Source organism: Neoarius graeffei, chromosome 27 (assembly GCF_027579695.1).
Source record: "Neoarius graeffei isolate fNeoGra1 chromosome 27, fNeoGra1.pri, whole genome shotgun sequence".
In the NCBI taxonomy this organism is placed as follows: domain Eukaryota; kingdom Metazoa; phylum Chordata; class Actinopteri; order Siluriformes; family Ariidae; genus Neoarius; species Neoarius graeffei.
Genome location: NC_083595.1, coordinates 43,715,823 through 43,737,637, shown reverse-complemented (window position 1 = coordinate 43,737,637; position 21,815 = coordinate 43,715,823). Strand labels below are relative to the sequence as shown.

The window sequence follows — 21,815 nt, the reverse complement described above, 5'->3', positions numbered from 1 at the left end:
CTGGGAAGTAAACAATCGGATGGACTTTAATTACTACAATGAGAAGCTTCGTAAGAAGAAAATTAAATCTACCCTTGCCCTTTTAACAAGACACAGTTTGCATTTCAATGTTGCTGAAATTCTGCCACCACACAGCGAGTCTGATTTTACTTTACCAGCAGGTTTTTTCCACGGAAATACACACAAGCAGCATAGCAAGCCTGTAAACGGACAGCGTTTTTGACCATAAAAGTATATACTGACAGTGTTTAAGCTACAATAAAGCTGATTAAAACCATGGTCTCAAAGTGGAGTCTGTGAAAAAACACTATAGCCAAAAGTATGTGGACAGCTGACCATCACACCCATATGCTTGTTGAACATCCCATTCCAGATTTAGTCTGCCTTTGCCTTTATAATAACCTCCACTCTTCGTAGATTTTGGAATGTGGCTGTGAGGATCTGCTCATTCAACCACAAGCAAATTAGTGGCCGTCGGGCAAGGAAGACTGGGGTGCATTTCAAGTCAAGTTTATTTGTATAGCGCTTTTAACAATAAACATTGTCGCAAAGCAGCTTTACGGAATTTGAATGACTTTAAACATGAGCTAATTTTATCCCTAATCAATCCCCAATGAGCACGCCTGTGGCGACAGGGGCAAGGAAAAACTCCCTCAGACGACAAGAAGAAACCTTGAGAGGAACTGGACTCAAAAGGGAACCCATCCTCATTTGAGCGACAACATGACTATAACATGAACAGTTTTAACTGTTTTCGTTGATGTTCTAACTCTTCTTTGATGGAAACTGGAGTGCAAAACCGTTCATGACAACTGCAGTCCTAAAGTAGGCGTGGCAGGTCATAAAGGACCAGAAGTTCGCTCAGGTACTGTGGTGTGAGACCATTCAGTGCTTTAAAGGGCTGATGACACGAACATGACTCTATGCAATTTCTTAAATAAACTATACAACATGGCAAACATGTTAGATTTCTGTTATAATTACGTGAAAAGAAGCTGTTGTTACGCGAATATCCAACTTTTAATTGCACAGCGCAAGAAAACTGGGTCCGTGGCTCGCGGCCATGTTGTGACGTCAGCGGAAGAACACGCTGCGGTTCACTGGCTGTTCTACTCTGGTTCTACTCAATGGAAATGGCGTATGAAAACGCCGGTGAACTCTCTAGTGCTAGCTCTTCCTCTTCTGGGAGTCTAGAATTGTGTTGATCTCTTCCGAATAGAATCTATGATAGCCTACGCTCTTTACCTTTTGCTTCTCGTTGCTAGGCGGCAGTTACATGAAAGCCGCAAGCTTTCACAAGCAAATACAAGACTGATATCACGCCGACTTTATGATTACATTTATGATTATCTTGTAGAATCTATAGCTCTACGTACCTTTATCTTATGTCATTTCACAACACATGTTCTGACAGAAGGACTGTCTTTGGATCCGGCATAGCTACTAGTAGACCACCTCCGGAATACTGGCAGTGTTGCCAGATTGGGAGGTTTCCCGCCCAGTTGGGCGGTTTCAAGTGCATTTTGGTGGGTTTTGAATATATTTTGGGCTGGAAAACTTCAGCAGTATCTGGCAACAGATACTGCTGACGCTTTCCAGCCCAAAATATGTTCAAAACCCACCAAAATGCACTTGAAACCGCCCAACTGGGCAGGAAACCTCCCAATCAGGCAACACTGTGTAGGCACTGCTGATGGTAGTAACACACGTTTGTGCTGAACTGAACACCCAAGAGATTCTTTTAAGCTGGGAAGGGTGTCAAAACAATCCAAATCGAAGTGTTCAGAGCACAGGATGGATGTTGGTGAGGGCTCCCACTTGTCACGAGTGCGCCTGACTTGCTTCACCCACTTCACATGCAGCTCGGGATCTCTGGGAAACTTGAATAAACTTATCCCATCCTTGTGGGTTTTGGAGCAAAAGCCGGCAACACAACGCGAAGGCATAATAACTATATATCTATATATATATCTATATATATATATATATATATATATATATATATATATATATATATAATGTATAATAATGTCTAATAAAAATACTAATAATGATAAACTGAACACCTGTCGCATCAACAACAAACTGGTAAGTTAGGAGGAAGGTTCTTTCGCTGACGTCATATAGCTCCTCCTCCTCCTTCGTCTCCTGGGTGCTGCAGCCCCGTCAAATTTGCCCAAATAGCTGCGTTTATCATCATAACTTGTAAAATAGGTGCCTTCGTGAATTAATATATGGATCATCGGGAATTACTTTTTATGTTATAAAACATCGCCAAAGATGTCAAAACGTGTCATCAGCACTTTAAAGGTCAATAGTATTTTATAATCAATTTGAAACTTGATTGGGAGCCAGTGCAGTGTGGATAAGACAGGGGTGTGGATGTAATCATATTTTCTAGTTCTAGTAAGGACTCTTGCTGCTGCATTTTGAACTAACTGGAGCTTGTTTATGCACTTACTGGAACATCCAGACAGTAAGGCATTACAGTAATCCAACCTGGAGGTAACAAAAGCATGAACTAGTTTTTCTGTGTCGTGTGGTGTTCCAGTTCATCCCAAAGGTGTTCAGTGAGGTTGAGGTCAGGGCTCTGTGCACGACGCTAAAGTTCTTCCATTCCAACCTTGGAAAATCATGTCTTCATGGAGCTCACTTTGTGCACAGGGGCATTGTCATGCTGGAACAGGTTTGGACCTCTTATACCCCTTTTCCACCAAATCAGTTCCAGGGCTGGTTTGGGGCCAGTGCTGGTGCTGGTTCACAACTCGTTCAACTTGCGAGCCAGCTGAGAACCAGTTTGCTTTTCCATAGCTCGGGGTGCTAAGGGGAGCCACGTCATTACGTCGCTGTATACGTCAGTTACGTCGCTACGTTTGCATAAACCTTGGTGCGAATATCGACGCAAAAACAACACGGAAGAAGCAGCAGCAGCAACAACAATAATAATAATGGATGACTTCGCGTTTGTACAGCTGCTGCTTCTCGTCGCTTAAAAATGGCGATCTTTCGCGGTCTTGTTATTGTTGTTGGTCTTAACAACTCCGCCCCCCCGCTGACGTAAGCGGTTCTTTCCTCTGGCCCAGCAGAGAGTTGGTGCTAGCCTGGAACCGGTTTTTCTGGCCCCAGAGCCAGTTCTTTGTCAGTGGAAACAGAAAACCTGGTTCCAAACTAAGCACTGGCCCCGAACCAGCCCTGGAACTGCTTTGGTGGAAAAGGGGCATTAGTTCCAGTGAAGGGAAATTTCAAATGCTACAGCACACAAAGACATCCTATACAATGGTGCGCTTTTAACTTTGTAGCAACAGTTTGAGGAAGGTCCACATATGGGTATGATGGTCAGGTGTCCAAAAGATTTTGGCCTTGTAGTGTATATCCAGGGCGTCCCAGACTTTTTCTTAATCATATGATCAGCTAGTATTAATGTGATGGTTATTGAGTTATCATAGCCCTAAGATTAACTGAATAGTCACTTGAATGGAAAATGGTTCATTCATCCATCCATCCATCCATCCATCCATTATCCGTAGCCACTTATCCTGTACAGGGTCGCAGGCAAGCTGGAGCCTATCCCAGCTGACTATGAGCAAGCGGCACCCTGGACAAGTCGCCAGGTCATCGCAGGGCTAACACAGAGACAAAACAACCAACCATTCACACCTATGGTCAGATTTAGAGCCACCAATTAGCGTAACCTGCATATCTTTGGACTGTGCGGGAAACCCATGCAGACACGGAGAGAACATGCAAACTCCACCCAGAAAGGCCCTCGTCGGCCGCTGGGCTCAAACCCAGGACCTTCTTGCTGTGAGGCGACAGTGCTAACCACTCCACCACCATGCCGCCACGGAAAAGGATTCATTGATAATTTAACAACTAGTAAACGAGTGTAAATGCAAATCATGTTAATGTTACACAAAGATTCAAATCTACATCTGGGTGAGTGGAAAGTTCAGGAACATATTTGCCACGTTTTTAAAACTGAATCTGTGCTGTGATTTTAAGTGGGAAAATTCTGTGACTCTGGAAAGGGGCTGCAAAAAGTTTGAGAACCCTTGGATTAAAGGACGTACTCATAGAGGGCTGGCTGCTGGTTTCATGCTCAAGCTCGTCCTCCTCAATGCAGGGGCTGATGAGGGGTCTCTCCCCTGGTAGCAGAGTCTGGGTGCTGTACATGTGAAGGTTGAGGGGTCCCAGCAGTGTGGAAGAGGGGGGCCCGCCTGGCCCTGGAGGTCCATTAACTGGTGCACTCACAGCAGCTCTCTGAAATGGGTTAGTGTGGTCAAATAGAGAAACAGCGATGGATGCCCTTGTCCTGGCTCCTGTAGTTGACAGAGAGAGAAAGAGAGAGAGAGAGAGAGAGAGAGAGAGAGAGAGAGAGATATTGCATACGTCACCTAACTTTGAGCTTAAGGGCCTCTGCATGCTCTTGCAACAAGGCTTTCGCAGATAGCTTTTCGCAGACAGTTGTAATTTATCGTTGAGCGGGGAGTAATAGGCGTGCGCGATGTTATTCACCGCCACAACGCAAGGGGGCGCGAAGTCGCGAAATCGCTAGGAGTAGTTGGTGGGTGTGGTTAGTGGAGTGTTTATCCTCCGGTTACTTATAATGACTAGAACTGGAGTTGTATAGATGTACGTACTTCCTCACTTCCTCGATCAACCGCTCTTCGTGCTGCTCCAGCTTCGCTCGTGTTTTTAAAAATGGCGGTAGTGAAAACAAAACAAACCGGGAAAGTAGGGAAGCGTAAGTGCGTGTACAGCGGATGTAGAGTGGACCAATCAGAGCCCTCTTGTCTGCAACGCTGTCTGCGAGGCTTCTGCGGTGGTCACAATTTTTGGGAGGTGCGCGCAGAGCGTCTGCGAAGGGGGGGGGGCTACGCAGATGCCATCTGCGACGCTATCTGCGAGGACTGCGTTGTCAGCATAAATTGGCCTTAAGTGAAAAATATAAAAAACTCACTGTTGAAGGCAAATCATTTTATGTTTATGCATCTAACGCTACATCTTAATTTGAACTAGGTACATTGCTGAGGCCTGGTCCTACCTCTGCCCTTCATGATGTAATCAATGGCCCGGTCATTGATGGCAGCATCGCTGGGTTTAATATCCAAAAACGGCTTATTGCCCACTCCCATAGACACCATCTCCTGCATACGAATTTCTACACACAGGCACACACATCAAATCAAAATCACTCTACCACAGAGATTCAAAAACTTGGACAGCAAATGTGATATCAGTTCACTGCGCTGCCTTTCATAAGTCCGTAATTTATGGTAAAAAAATATATATATACACTGAGCTATGCCAAAGTCTGAAAACCTGAGCTACTTTCAAAGGCCTGACTGATTTGCATTTTCTTCACTCAGTGATACCATGTCAAAGTTTCGTAAAACAATACAAGTCGGATTCAAATGAGTCTTTTGAAAAGGCTGTTTCTATATGCCTGGGGCGAGTACACATACAAATACAGAATTTATTATTACCAAATTTGCTGAGGTGCTGGGAAAAAGAGACTAACATCATCCAAGCTTTTCATTTGATGTCTCGACAAAATGTTCAAGACACTATGTGGATGTCCAACACACTCTATTTCTCACACACACCTTTGTTGCGTGTGGCCTGTTGCCACAGTATGCGGGCGATGTCTGAGGTCCATGCTTGTTTAATGTCAGCAGTAGCAGCCTGGAGGATGTAGGTTTGGTTCTTTGATGTTCTCCTGCGAAACCAGACCTCAAAGCGTTGCCCGTTCTCACCCGACGTCTCAGTCATCCCCACATCAGCGGTCTGTAAAATAATGAAGACCGAGATACTCAAAGTGTTTACTTGGGACAAATAAGAGCTAGTCTACAAAGCATTTACCTAAACACTTTCAGACAGCAGAAGGATAAAGTGCTATATCCAAACCAGGGTTTCCCCAGGTTTGACCACCATAAATTTAAGACTTTAAGACCTTTTTAAGACCACTTAAATGAGAATTAAGACCTACATCGCACCCATTATGCGGTCGTAGAACACCAGATCAAATTCCCAATAATGACAAATGTTTCAAGTAAAAATACTTTTATTATAAAAGTTGTATACTTAAAAGTCATTATGTGCATTGCTTGTCAAATCTTCACATTCAAGACAAGCAAGACCGAATTTTGTTATGCAAGACGTTTTGTTTTTTCCACAGGAGAATGTTGTAGCGATTTCCGAGTCTGGGAACATAGCCAGGGCTCGAAATTAACTTTTTTTCTTTGTGTCCCCCAGTGGTCCCGAATTCTGTGTTGTATTGTCCCGAATGGAAGCAATAGTGTCCCCATTTTTTTCCTCTCTGAAATAACCAGTGGTTAATATTATCATATGAAGTTACTATTATATTTGTAACTATGTGATTTTGAACCCTTTATATCATATCATTTTTACAATAAGTCACAAGACACAAGCGACACATGTCCTATACATCATCTACTTCAAAATTACAGTTATTGCATTTTCAATTTATTAAACTTTGGCGATCTCACTGTATGAATAGATACCCGTTTATTTAAAGGGGCCAACTAGTTCATTCAGAAAATGTTTCAACTCCCTACATCTGCAGTACACTTTAGTTGAAAATAAGACCCCTTTTATGTTCATTTCATCTACTTATACCTTGAATATCTGTTGGCACTTATAAGGCCAACTTATAATTTTCACCATTACCGTTATCCATTTTTATGAACTTTCCGTTATCCATTACCGTTATCCATTTTTATGAACTTTCGCTGCCGAAACGTGGGTGCAAATGTTTGCATCATCAACATAGTGCCAGGTTCTAGCCTAGTTGTGCTGCTGACTGACTAAACTTCCTGAACTAGAAAGACACCAAGAAAACTCACTTATTCTGTTGAACGGTATCTTCCGTCAATATCATCCACATCATTCCTGTTGTATTTTATAACGTGTCTAACAGTGTTCATTAAGTTCATTCAGTTGCTAGCGTTGCCTGCAGACCAGGCGATGACACTTTGGATCCTGAAGGTCCTGGAGACGTTATGTCTGGGCTTTCAGTTTCTTCCCCGCGGTCGGTCCGCTTCAACCACTTCAGCATTTTTGTTCTGGCAAGAGTCGGCGCAGCGTGTGCGGTAGCAATTCCATTCCAAGTCCATAAGATTCTAGAACAGAATGCGCTGCTCTGTAGCCTGCGGATGCAGGTGCATCGAAAGTGTAGCTACTATGTATTTTTCGCTGTTAACGTTTTAAAATTAAAATTGACAAATTAGGTGAATGTCTACGTATGTGTTACGGCTTTGTAAATAATATTAATGTAGAACTTTTTTTCTAGATCTATTTTTTTCCATTGTCCCGGGATTGTCCCAGATATGATAATTTTGTGTCCTGATGACATTTTTTATGGTCCCCGGAACGTCGGGACACCGTTAGTTTCGAGCGCTGAACATAGCCTTAAAGAGTTCGCTTATGCCCTCATTCAAGCTGTACGAGTGGTGTTCCATAATTGTTTTTAAAATTCAGAGCACCTCTGCCCGAAGTGTCGGGGTTCCACCGACACCCATCATGCCACTGCTCGGCCCTTGTGTTGTTGCTAGCCTTGCCGATGATGTCTGGCTTGGCTGATGCTGCTGACGTTCGACAGTGGTGCTAGTGCCAACTCCAGGTGCATTCGGAGGCTGAACCGTGCAGAACTGAGCGATGGGCTGGTGGCGGTGGAGGGCAGATGCAATGTGCTTTGAGCTCTTCATGCGAGACTCTAAAGCGAAATGACCTATAGTGGACAACTTGAAGGTCTTTCGACAAACACAGCATCTTGCTTCAACGTCGCTTCCAGGAACCTCCCTCACCCAATCACGATATCTTTCATCTGAAAGCCACTGCTGATTAAAATTACACTTCCCCATGCTGCGATTCGCGGAGTCTCCTCTCCACCACGGACTCCGACGACTGTTCCGGCGCGAAAATGTATCAATATTGTTTCTCTCTTTGCGCATACTCCAAGAAATTCACTGATGTTACGCAAAACCCACGTTTTCACATTGTAGAATAGTCTTAAATTTACTCATACCTTTGTTTAAAAAATTAAGACTTGGGCAAAGCAATGTAAGACTTTTTAAGGCCTTAATTTTGGAATATTAAGATTTAAGACTTTAAGACTTAAGACCCCGCGGCTACCATGCAAACAGCATATTTACAAATTATTGCTTTTTTTTCGTTAAATGAAGGTATAAAGGCAGAGAAATGCTTGAATACCGTTTTAGTAGCTTCTTTGGCATTTAAAAACAAACAATGTACTGGTTTAAATATTTGTTCTGGAGTACTTTAAAAGACTGAACACTGAAACTGGACAATGAATTACACTGGTGCTCTTTGTACGCAACAAGTATAACGAGTTTAACTTAAAACACACCACTTTGAGGCGTACAGACGTGATTTACCTTAAAGGAGTGCTTGTATATGTAGACGTCCAGGCCTCCCTCGATGCGTTTGGGTTTGCTGAACAGCACCAGGTCCTCAAACAGGAACACATGTCTCTGGCACTTCTTTCTCCCGTACCAGATGGTAAACTCATCCTGCCGGACCAGCTGGCCCTGTTCCTTCAGGTTCACCTGAGACAGAAAACAGGTATGCCTCAACCGTCACGTTTATTTTGTAAAGCGCATAATAAAAACCCCTATGCCAGAAGATTTTATCATGAACACATGTCCTGTGTTCAGACAAAGTGATTATTTTTGGAATAGTGACTTGGGTGTGTGCGAGATGTAAATGTGGGACTCACATCGCAGTCGCGGATGGCATCCATGGCCAGCAAGTCATTGCCGTGTCGCAGCTGGAACTTGACCATCTCAGCAGCAGCACGTAGATAGGACAGCTCCTGCTCCTGAGCCTCACTCACCTCCTTAATCAGATCCTTGAGCAGCAGAGCATATTTACTCATTCTTTGGATGGGCTTCAGCAGGTATGAGGCCAAGTCCATTTTATCCTCCAGCTCCAGCTGTTTATGCTGGAAACAGAAAATCGATGATGAGGGTGAAACAAGGACACTGGGGGGGGGGGGAAATCAGATACTGCAAATGCACCACACACGAACACGAAGGACTAGGTGGCATCATCTTAGTGTACTGGGTTGTTGTGGGTCCTTTTAGAAGAATACATTGACGTTTTCCACTTACTCTTGAATTGCTAACGTAAAGGTCTTTGAGATGGACATGAGTGGATACCAAATACCTTACCAAAGTTGTTCTTGCGTAGCTTTATTTCAGCTTTCCAGCACTAAACGCACTTTTTTGTAGGATCCATGAGCAATAACACATTAAAAAAAAGTCACAAACTCATTTTGGTAAAATGTTCATTTGGTCACCTGTCAATTCACAGCTACCAACTGGGGATGGTGAAGGCCTTCTCAGAGACACGTGAAGCTAGCATCTTTTCGAACAACTGCTTATGCAGCATTACAGCTGAGGAAAGCATTATCTGCCCTCTTCCACATACACGAGTTCACAGACTCTTGTAACTGGCTAGAGAGTACATCAGCCCTCCCACCCAGACAGCAGGGCCAATGATTTTCTGTTGCGCCACTCAGGAGCCCCCATAACTACAATAAAAATAGATCCGTTCTCCGAAACGATAAATTATACGAGATTAAAGTGCATATCACGGGTAAGTTCAGGAGCAAGATCAATGTAATTCTCCTATTTTATATTAAACTTTGGTCAAATATCTGTAACATTCTGCATTCTCTGCAATTTTTTTTACCTTGCGCAATACCAGAAAAATTCAGTTGAAATCGAGCCATTTGAGGCGAATTGGTCCGCCTCTGAAAAAACTTGGCGTTTGGATTTCCCGGGAAACATTGATTTGTGACGTCATGTGCGGGACGCCTCCTTCTGAATCCTACGTCAGCGCTGGTTTGTTTATGAGAAAACGACCTGGTGGTTTTCTGCAAATTTCTTCAACGTTATCACGTAATTATTAAAATGGTTAACAGATGTATCGTAGGAGGGTGTAGCAACACCAATCATGATGGGATTAGTACTCCTCGTTTCCCAAAAGACCGGACAATGAGAGAGAAATGGGAGCGCTTGGTCTACACAGGCTGTGCACTGAAACCGTGCAAGCTCGCGAAGCCTGCTGGCACTTCCGCAGGTAACGTCACGAATCCGGCTCCAGACTCCCTTGGGATTTTTCCAGAAGCGTTTTCTTATTTTATTCTTTTTTTCTGCTGTAGACAGATGGCCTTGTGCAAAATTACCCTTCTGGATGAGTGTGTAAAGGGACATTCTTTCATATATTAAAAAAAAAAAACGAAATTGGGGTAGCACGGTGGTGTAGTGGTTAGCGCTGTCGCCTCACAGCAAGAAGGTCCGGGTTCGATCCCCGTGGCCGGCGAGGGCCTTTCTGTGTGGAGTTTGCATGTTCTCCCCGTGTCCGCGTGGGTTTCCTCCGGGTGCTCCGGTTTCCCCCACAGTCCAAAGACATGCAGGTTAGGTTAACTGGTGACTCTAAATTGACCGTAGGTGTGAATGTGAGTGTGAATGGTTGTCTGTGTCTATGTGTCAGCCCTGTGATGACCTGGCGACTTGTCCAGGGTGTACCCCGCCTTTCGCCCGTAGATGAGAAAACGAAATTGGTCCAGAATATGCACTTTAAAAGTACATTTAACTAAAAAAATAAATAAATAAAAGAGCAAATATGACTTATGCACAGTTACTGTGGGTTATTGAATCTTGTGCAGGAGTTCAGTCACTCACCCTGAAGAAGCTGTTTCCATGGCTGGCCAGCAGTGAGTCTGACTTGGGCTTATTCTTGCTGTATAAAGCATACAATCCAAACTGGTCTTGCTACAAATTTAAACCAAAAGGGGGGGGGAAACACAATCAGTACTGCAGTTCACCATACCAGTATTTCTACATGTATAATTACTTGGTACTTTTTGTTGTTCAGGAAACGTTGAGCAGATTGGAACAGGCATCTCTATTTAGTTTTATCTGGGAGCACTTTCTGATGATATGGGATAAATGGCCTAATATTTTGTTTAATGTTCTTTCAGAGCATCATCAGTTTCCCTGATAATGGTCAGGTAATTTTAGACCCCAAGATGAAGGCTCTGCTCTAGACTGAGAGTGCCTCCTTATTCTGCTTCAATAAACACCAGTTATTCTTTGATTTCCAATCACAGGTTTAAAATAAATAAATAAATAAAACATACTGAACAGTAAAAGTATCCATGCGACATCCTGAAACCAATCTGGATTCATAAATGTGAATGAATATGGACCCTGATGCTGTTTGAATGGGTAAAGGCACGGTTCTTCAAAACAGCCTTGTTCAGTAGTAAAGCTGATTTTTAAGGTGAATCCTCATTAGCAGTCTAATTTACTAAAAGTTTAGGCTTAATTGGTGTGTCATAGTTGTAGGATGTCTGATCTGTTTCAGAGGAAACGTGAATTAGGACTGAACTAGAGTAATATTCATCTTTCACTTCCAGACAGGGGCGGCACGGTGGTGTAGTGGTTAGCGCTGTCGCCTCACAGCAAGAAGGTCCGGGTTCGAGCCCCGTGGCCTGCGAGGGCCTTTCTGTGTGGAGTTTGCATGTTCTCCCTGTGTCCGCGTGGGTTTCCTCCGGGTGCTCCGGTTTCCCCCACAGTCCAAAGACATGCAGGTTAGGTTAACTGGTGACTCTAAATTGAGCGTAGGTGTGAATGTGAGTGTGAATGGTTGTCTGTGTCTATGTGTCAGCCCTGTGATGACCTGGCGACTCGTCCAGGGTGTACCCCGCCTTTCGCCCGTAGTCAGCTGGGATAGGCTCCAGCTTGCCTGCGACCCTGTAGAAGGATAAAGCGGCTAGAGATAATGAGATGAGAATGAGATTAGACTTCCAGACGGACGCGATTATAGAGACCGCGGGAAACTATTGTGTTCAGACGTGCTATTCAGGGTGGAGTGAGAGATGTTCTTACGTGGCGCAGGAAACAGTGGCTGACGCGGAGTGGATGGTTACAGCAGCTTTCCAACTCCTTCAGGAAGTACTGACTGTGGAAGTCCACCAGCTTCTCCAGGTTGCCGAAGATGACGCTGCGCTTTCCCCGCAGGTCCTGGGGCAGGTCCGGACGCTCCATCTCGGGGAAGTAGTGATCAATGATGTAACGCAAGGAGCGCACATATTCACGCTCTGTTGTCACCATTTCATCCACAATGTGGCGCAGTTTACTGACAGAGAGAGAGAGAGAGAGAGAGAGAGAGGGTGCAGGAGAAAGCAAGAGGGATGAAAACTTGTTAATTCACACATGCAAAGAAAACAAAAAACATGCTTTTAATGGAAAGCGTCAAACCATGAGAAAGTTTTCACTAAGGCCTTATTATTTTGAAGTTACACTGCCCTGGCATAGGTGAGAATTTCAAAAAAGCAGACAAAACAAAGTGAAAACCCACAAAACAGCACTGATATCAGCAAAACACAAATACGTTTCAAGGTTAGTTTAATATAATGTGGGAATAAGCGCCTTCCGATAGCCACACACACACACACACCCTCATTCCTCTCCCTCCTCTGTGCTAATAAATGGCTGTGGTGTGTGAAGCAGTGGAAGACAAACGCACTTTACTGCACTTCAAAGTCCCCATGTGCAGCTCTCATGTGGGAGAGTCATCTGGGAGCAGCTCGGGGCTTTTCTTTCTTTCTCTCATGAGGATTAACTGGGAAACAGGGGGCCCCCCAATGTGGAAAAGACATCGGACTAATGGAGGTGGCTTATGAGTCCGAGAAGCAAGCTTCACACAGAGCTCCGTACACACGAGTAAAGCACTTATACACGTGACTACAGTCTGCAAACAGGCCCATGATATTAAGGCCCTGTTTACATTATTTCGAATCAGCGGATCATCAGATTAACGTTTTTAAAACGATTCGTGTACACGCACAAAATTTCTGTGCCCGCAACAAAACCGTTCCCCGTGCACACAGCAACGCCAATACACGGATACGCTAATCACATGACTAATTAGACGGCACGTCACATGATCCCAGTGCATATCGGGCATGCGCAAGTCACTCACCACTTGCAAGTGGAAAGATGTCGTTGTAAAAAAATGAAGTATGCCAGTCTGTTATTGGCGGTACTGGTACTACAATGACGCCTTTTTTACACCGTGTATGGCCTTCGTGTTTATGCTAGAAGGATCTAACAGTGTTCGGTACACTCTTCACCTCGCAGAACGGCCGTTTTTTGCGATTACAACAAGACTATTTAGTGCTACGGTAACCAACACACTTCCTGTATTGCTCATTCACATGACCAACGTGGCATGACCAACGCCAGCGAATCAGGAAGGTGGACGTCACAGTGACGTTGTCCAATGACGACGTCAGCTAGAGCTCAGCACTGCGTATCCTCGTTCCTCAATGTTTACACAGCACCGGATCAGATACGTACTGGGTTGAATACGTGGGCCCTGGCGGATTCAAACTGTTCCGCCTGTGGAGTCGTTTTCCGGCGTTTTAATGTGCACGGACAGTGCATCTGCAACGAAAACGATACGGATACGGTCTAATGCAAACACCACCTAACTGTGTGCGTACTGGGGTCCCTGTGCACGAGAGTAACACCAGCAAGATCACAGTAGGACATGAGAAGTGGTGTAAATGATTAGAATTCCTGTAAAATGTTATAGGTCTAGCAAATTGTTTAGATCAGAAACGGCTGGTACGTGAATATTTTTCAAATACGTCTGTATAAGATTCATGTTTAGGTTATTCTCTCATCTCATTATCTCCAGCCGCTTCATCCCTCCACAGGGTCGCAGGCAAGCTGGAGCCCATCCCAGCCGACTACGGGCGAAAGGCGGGGCACACCCCGGACAAGTCGCCAGGTCATCACAGGGCTGACACATAGACACAGACAACCATTCATACTCACATTGAAATAATAAATTATGATGCATCCAAGGTTGTTTTCACACCGAGTTCGTCTGCTAAAATCTGTATCTTTTGCTCATTTGGTCAGAATTTGACAGGGTGCGCTTTGTCACTTCATATTAGCATTCATATAGCTTATTTTTTACTTCTGCAATCCACACAAGTGCATTTTTACGTGAGACAGGATTTTTTTTTAAATCATCATTGCCAGTATTACTGAAAGTTTAAGTTTAGTTCCCCCAAGACCCATTTCTGTTGTTCACTGGGATGCTAAAGTATTCCTTTAAATGCATTCAAGCAATTTGAAAGAACACAACAGAAATAATTCTATTTTGATGGAAGACTAGTGCTGAAAATAAACCTACCTTTACTGCAGTGATACAAATGCTTAGTCCCTTTCACATCATTTGAGAGTGGACTAGTGTAAAACTAACACAGCCTGAACCACAGTTCAGTTTATTTTCAGTCCGTACCCTCAGTGTGTGTGTGTGTGTGTGTGTGTGTGTGTGTGTTTTCCTACCTGCCCTTGGCACGTGGCTCTGGAACAGGACTCTGGTGTGAATCCTGCGACACCCAGTTGTGTGCTGGTGCTAGCCGTGGGTTGTACGGCCGATTAGTCCCCTCTGTGCTGCTCACCTCCAGACCTTTTATAAACACGCCCATGTGGCCCCTGCGTGCAGGCTCACTTAGCGTCCGCTGGCACGTGCCATACCGTGTGCCCACCTCGCTTCCAGCAGCATCGAAGCTCTGAGTTTTCCTCAAAACCCTTCGCTTTGTGTCTCCTAGAGAGGATAGCGTAGGGCTGGCGGAGCAGGAAGAGGAGTATGTTGGGTAAGGAGGCTCATCTGAAGATGTGCTGCGGGTGAGTCTGTGTGAGTTAAGGGGAGTGCTGTGTGGAATCCGGTTGTCTGTGTGACAGGAACTTCCTGTTGGAATCCTGAGGGAATCCTGGACATCTGAACGAATACCTACTAGGCTGCAGGGAGTGGAGGGAAGTCTGCTACGAGCCCGGACGCTACTGAAGACTTTCCTGCAGGAGAACGAAAGGCTGCTGCTCCGCTCCTGGGGCCCACGGGGGTTACTGGCACCTGAACCAGAGTTACGGGCACGCAGCGCTGCCTCCAGCTTTTTCTCAAACATCTGCTTGGTTTCCTGGCACTTTGACCAGGCAAATTTCCACTGTTTGAGGCCCTGGTCGCTCTTTAACTCCACAGCGAGGTCCTTCATCTCCTGGAAGTGTGCATCGGGGATTGGCACGTGCTGGTTGCGGTAGTTCTCCAGGCAAGCCATCACTCCCTGGCACTTCTCAGGCGAGCTACAGTCCTCCATACTCACACAGGCCAAGTGCCTCATGCCTTCCAGAGCCCATCCGTATGCCTAGCAGAGACGCAGAGAAACATCAGCCATTACGGAATAAAAGCTCTATCGTCATCCTGGCACAAGTGAAACAGAGGCATAATGCTGATTTGGTTTGTCATTAAAATCAGTTTATTCTTCCTCTTTGCACTCGCATGAAAATAGTGATATTTTCAAGGTCAAGCGTGAAGCCGTCTGTGGTGATGTGTAGAGCGGTGCAGAGCGAATTAACTTTTATACAATATAAAATAATGGCACTGCACTGATGTAATAAAATCACACAACTTATTATTCATTTTGACCCTGTTTCTACTGTCTAGTCAGCACTGATTAGAAATTTTCATGGGGCAGAAGAACCCCCCCCCAAAAAAAATATAACCAAATATACCAAAGGAATCTGTTAGGAAGCCTCCAAGCACATAAAAGGCCATTTGAATGTCACCTCTTTTTAGCTGAAGGTGCATGTGAGTGAATGTGTGTGAAACAGAAAATGAGACGAAAAAGAAAGAAAGAAAAAAAAAAGATTTCCACACCATTTTCATGTAAACTAAAGAGCTATTTATGGAGGCGCTGGGAGGTCTGGATAGTATAGCTTTAGCACATCAGCAGGACAGCTAATGGGTTTAGCAGTGTATATAAGACAGCTTCCTTGAATTACTTTTTTAGCGCTTACACACTTCCTCATTCACTCTCGGTACTGTTTTAAACAGGCACAACACTCTGCTTGTGCTGAGATTTAAGGGAGGATTCCCAATTATCAAACACTCGCTCATGACCCTGACCCTTTGACATGGCGAAACTCTGACAGATTCCTTCAGGAAGAGAGAGAGAGAGAGAGGGAAAAAAAAAATTTCCTTCACTCTTTTTTTTTTTTAAATCTCTATGCATGTACTCACAAAACCCTCTTTCTTCTGTGCAGGGCTGCTCTGGCTGCTAGGTGATGTCACATAAACTTCCTTGCTCCCTTTTTATCTGTCGTTGGAATTGTTTTTCCTTCACAGTCTCCTTTTTCAGTAGGAATTAGGCCATCTGAGCTGACATGGGGAACCTTGGATATTCCTCCATATTATTCTCACTCAGTGCTGCTTTCTTTTTTCTAACTTACCTTGCACCCTTTGGACTGGGTGCCCACAGGGCCAGGGTGAAGTTAATCTACTAATCAGCTGTGTGCGTGCGTGCATGCGAGAGAGAGAGAGAAAAAGAGAGATGGGAAGGGATAGAAGGGGGGGGATAATCGATCACGTCAATTCAAGCACTAAATGCAAGGAATTTATTTTAGCCAGGAGTATACCCTGCTATTTATTGTGAACTTGAGACAATTTAATGAGCATAATTTATCACTCTGGAATTTCTGGCTCGGAGATGAACGTTATTCATTCTAAAAATCGCTCCAATACCATAAAGTGTGAAAGAAATGTGTCTCACTGTCATTGTTTTCACAGTTCAGCCTCGTCCTGAAAACAGAAATGTTTGGCAGAGAGAACTGAGGACCTCCATTTACTCCCGCAGTTTAAACCCCCCCACCCCACCAAGTGCTCACAGTGACAAAGCCACCAAAAGGGAGCACAAAGAGGTCACAGCTTCAAGGCAAACTGTTTTTGCTGCTTCCCTGATCCAACACACAGAACTCAAATTAAACACTTTACATCAACGCAGCAATTCACTGGTTCTGATCGGGTCATTTTGACGCTTTAATGCCACAGACAGGCTAAAGATGACATCATGCTTGAGAGGGTTTAAGGCCCTTTGAAGTGTGAATAGTGTGTGTGTGTGTGGTGGGAGTGTTTGATTGGTGAGAGCTGAATTTGAAAGCTGGAAGGAGGTACATCTGAAAGAAGAACTATTCAACCTTGTACAAAAGAGAGAGAGAGAGAGAGAGAGAGAGAGAGAGAGAGAGAGAGAGAGATGTGGAATAAGAGAACAGCTCTGAGCTTTTGTATGCATGCATAAATGACACTCCTGCAGTGTAAGAAGGTCAAGGCGACATTTGAACACTTGAAAGAAATCTCCATTATTATTTTCTAAACTATAAAAGAAAAGACAAAAAGAGGAAAGGCAGGGAAAAGCTTTTTCGGATGATAGCCAATCTCTGATCTCAGTTTCAAGTCATGTCAAGAATGTGTTTTTTTTTTTTTCCCCCCCTCTGAAGAGTGCGTGTCTTTCAGACTGGACATTGTGTGCATAGCACTTGGAATTTCTCCAGGCGTTATTGCATCCTGACTCACTGCGCCTTGATTTCTTGATAACGCCAGTTCAGAGAATAAATAAATAAATCACAGCCGGACTTCATCAAAACGTAAAATCGCTAGCATAAGGCACTGAAGAGCATTCTGCAGCTCGACTCGAGCAGGAGTAGTTACTACTCACGGCAGTGTTGGCTCAGTGATTACGGCTCTGGACCACCAATCAGAAGGTCGCGAGTTCAAATCTCAATAATTTTTTTCACGTACGCATGACATGACGCTCATTTCCCAAACACTCTGCTTCTCACCTTGAAGGAGCACTGGCAAACATGCGTGATAAAACAAGTCCAGACTGGGCACCAATACTCAAATTAGGACATGATAAGATCAAGACGAAAACTCATCTCGCAGTTTCAAGAAGCAACAGGATAAATGAAAGATCTCCCAAGAAAGTCAGATTAGAAGCAACAAAAAGTCAAGGAGAACAATGAGGGTTAACTTTGCCAGGTGAGATATTAGCGATGCCGTTCCAGTAACTTTGTTTTACTTATGCACCTTCTCTCTTTTTTTTTTTTTTTGTACAATGTTCACAATATCAGAGTATTCAATCGGACGCACCGCAGTTAGACGGCATTCTGGATTTGTACATCATCCAACATGGCAGTGGGTGCATACATCACACTGTTTTTTTTTTTTGTCACGTGGTTGCACACGAAGAACTGCTAAACTGTACTGCACCTGCCCAATGTACTCATGTTTGGCGTAATGACGCCTGAAGGAAGTAGTGAGTTGTAGGAATTGTGAGCCCTGTGTAATATTTCAACCTGCAATGATGTACTGGACTGACTTCAAAGATCTTCTCTCTATAAATAGACTGTCTTGGGCCCATGTCCACCTCTTGCTGGATGCCTCACACAACATACCAAGCGTTCTCCAGTTTAAGAACCAAAAACATGTCAGAACCCTATCCTCCACCAGAGGGCGGTGTAGTCAGTTATAAGCTCATCTTATCTCATATCATCTCTAGCCGCTTTATCCTGTTCTACAGGGTCGCAGGCAAGCTGGAGCCTATCCCAGCTGACTACGGGCGAAAGGCGGGGTACACCCTGGACAAGTCGCCAGGTCATCACAGGGCTGACACATAGACACAGACAACCATTCACACTCACATTCACACCTACGGTCAATTTAGAGTCACCAGTTAACCTAACCTGCATGTCTTTGGACTGTGGGGGAAACCGGAGCACCTGGAGGAAACCCACGCGGACACGGGGAGAACATGCAAACTCCGCACAGAAAGGCCCTCGCCGGCCACGGGGCTCGAACCCGGACCTTCTTGCTCTGTGAGGAGACCGCGCTAACCACTACACCACCGTGCCGCCCAGTTATAAGCTACAACTGCTAATTCAATCAAACACAAATGAAAGCATGTTCACATGAAAACAAACAGAATTCCCGAGAGATACATGGAGCTGTTTAAAGTCAGTCACTCGGATATGCCTCTAATGAAGATTCTAGCACATTCTACAACCAGAAAAATGGACACCATGCAAGAATAAATACAAACATTTTCGGATCAGTTCCTGGAGCTGTGTTGCAAGCTGTACCTCACAAACCGGATCACAACCACCATCTGACACATAATATGCCAGTAGCATATAATGGCAGTCTAACGGCAGTCTAAGTGCTTTAACCATGTATTGTTCGAATTTTAAATGATTAATCTTCATCCTTTCACATGTTAAGGGTGCACCATCTGTCATGTGACCGCCCTGACTAAGGGAATGCTAATACGACTAATGCAAACTGATGGTGCCGATAGATCTGCACCTGTATGATAAATAGCTAGCTTCTGTAGAATCTGATCTCCATCGAGCTGATTTTGGCGATTACGTATGCCTTCGATTTACATAACAGCTTGTTTGACTGATGACCAATCTATCAACTGGAGGTGCACATTGTGTGTGTGATAAAGGGCGGTGTAAATCAATGTGGTTACTGACTGGTGTGATCATGTCTGTTATTTTAAGATGGTTTCTGTGTTGTGATGATGATCAAAACAGGAGTGTAAATAGATAAGCTACGCTAAGTAGACACACTGCCATCCCAAAACCATTTTGTTTGTTTTGGAGTGTGTAAATGCAATTAGGTCGCTTATACAGAGCTGTATGAACCGGGCACAAAACCACAGCTGTTCCGATAAGAAAAGCCAGAAAGGGTGAACCCTAAACGACCTCTAGGCTCCGTCACACTCCACTGCTCTGCTCTCTGCATGCTCGGCTGAGGCTTTGGGATACAAGCATGGCCCGTGTGTTGCTTGCCATGAAAGCCTGTACAGATTTTTGAGAGAGAGAGAGAGAGAGAGAGAGAGAGAGAGAGGGAGGAATACCGGAACAAACAAACCGCAACCTGCAAACGTTTGCATTGTTCATTTACTGTGATGATATAGATAAGGAACAGATGCTAAAAGGTTCAGAATGTCTGTTCCTAATACAAATAAGATGATAGCAGGATGCGTTCTCAGGACCAGGTTAAGACTTCAGGTCGTGAGTGAACTACACCGGAGCTGCCCTTCCTTTAACCAAGAGGAAAAACCTACATTTAAAAAAAAAAAAAAATCCATACATTCTATATCCAGTTATACCACAGAAGAGGCTCATAAAACTCCAGGTGGTAAGAGTTAATACACACAACCATCTTTTCACCATTTATTGCTTCACATATGGAAGTTAGAAAAGACCCCATGAACAAGTTAAATAAAAGTAAATTAGTGCCAATTACATCATACTTATCAAAACTATATAATCTTAGAGATCTCAAGGTGCGTGTGTGTTTGTGTAAATATACTGTACAACAATTGCATGTAGGCCATTTTTTAAAAGTGTGTTATTTGCCAGGGCAGTGTGTGAGACCCTCAGGCAGCGAGTCAGACGGAGGGGTGGGTGAATAAAGTGTGTGTGTAAGTATAATTTGATTGAATTTGGCCCAGGAGGGAACTGGGAAGGTGAAGTCTGTAGAGTGGGCCAATAAGGGTACATTAGAGAGACGACAGAAACACTCTCTCTCTCTCTCTCAAAGACACACATAGGAATATTGTGTGCAAGTTGTATTGATTTATCCTTGGGGGAATGAATAATTACAATTGTGACGGATACGACAGCATCCTCCGAGCTGATGGAGCGATTTTCTTCCCTTTGTTTACTGCTCCAGGAAGCAGGCGCAAAACATTTTGGAAGATGCATTAAAAAAAAAAAAAAAAAGTTCTCATCCTCTAAAATGCCACCTGCTTTTCCTACCAGTGCAGACGCGTTTTGTCTGAGGGTCAGAATTTAGAAATCCCACACATGCTGACTCATTAGCGAGAGGTGAAGCAAGCGTGCTCTAGTGATCAGTCAATATGTCATTAACAAGCCGTGCAACAAAACCTGTCAACTTTTTCTCTCTCACTCACCCTCCCAGAGCGACACGACCGAGGGCTCAGGATCTCCTCACTCACACATTTATTTATCCTCCTCTGGTTCTTGTCATTTAATGGGCGTGAAGGTCTGTGTTTTGTACCCACAGCTGTCCACTCCAGGCCCTGCTACTACACACACACACACAAACCTGGGGACACCACAGTCGGTAACTACAATAGGCTGGCAGGTCTAATTAAAAGTGCATGTGCTTGTTTTTGTGCTCTAGATGCTAATCTCCTGCTGGTGGTGTTTGGGGATGGAGTAAAGGTACACAGGGGATATTGGAGTAGTGCTGGGTGGGTATTTGATGCAGTGACTTTGCTCTGGGGGGAGTCCCTGCAATCAGACAGTGGCCCTGAAGCGGGCTGACATGCCTCAGGGCCAGTCAAGCAATAAGACTGGAGGGCATGACCACTATGGAAGGTTTGAGGGAACCAAAAAAAACAAAACCCAGCCCTTTCTGAAGTCAGCTTATGCAAAAGCAAGGAAAAGCAAACGCTAGCTTACACACTGCACACAGAGAGCCCACACATAGGGCCACGATCCAGACTCTTGGGTAGCGCTCTATCACTTTAGCACCAAAATCCGTTCACAAATTCAACATAAATTATTTGGAACTGCCCATATTTTTCACCACCTACAAACCCCAAACAGCCCCAACCACCTATGGAGCACTTGCATGTGATGTCACAGCCGATCCAGATTGTGACAGATGCCATCTTGTCGGTCAAACGCCATATTTCTGCCTTCTACTTCTGGTTCTACTTCTGCTTTTACTTCTACCTTTTCTTCTGGAAAACCCTACTATATACAATTCTACTACAACGGCTGCGGCTACAAGCTCTCCCTACCTGTGCACATTTTTTATGTTTTTTGTGTGTATTTTTGCGTGTTGTTCGTCTGTACCGGACTTCAATATCCACT

At 44.3% G+C, this 21,815-nt stretch overlaps 1 protein-coding gene across 1 annotated transcript in view; it reads right to left on the bottom strand.

Annotated features, from left to right (window-relative positions):
- Window positions 1-21,815, bottom strand: part of plekhg4 (pleckstrin homology domain containing, family G (with RhoGef domain) member 4) — a 138,764-nt gene that overhangs the window by 3,892 nt on the left and 113,057 nt on the right. Inside the window, exons 14-21 of the mRNA XM_060911790.1 lie at window positions 14,415-15,271; window positions 11,940-12,189; window positions 10,731-10,820; window positions 8,759-8,983; window positions 8,418-8,588; window positions 5,607-5,787; window positions 5,045-5,161; window positions 4,071-4,319 (exon numbers count right to left, since the gene is read on the bottom strand). Coding sequence (XP_060767773.1) covers window positions 4,071-4,319; window positions 5,045-5,161; window positions 5,607-5,787; window positions 8,418-8,588; window positions 8,759-8,983; window positions 10,731-10,820; window positions 11,940-12,189; window positions 14,415-15,271 — 2,140 coding nt within the window. The remainder of the gene's footprint in view (window positions 1-4,070; window positions 4,320-5,044; window positions 5,162-5,606; window positions 5,788-8,417; window positions 8,589-8,758; window positions 8,984-10,730; window positions 10,821-11,939; window positions 12,190-14,414; window positions 15,272-21,815) is intronic.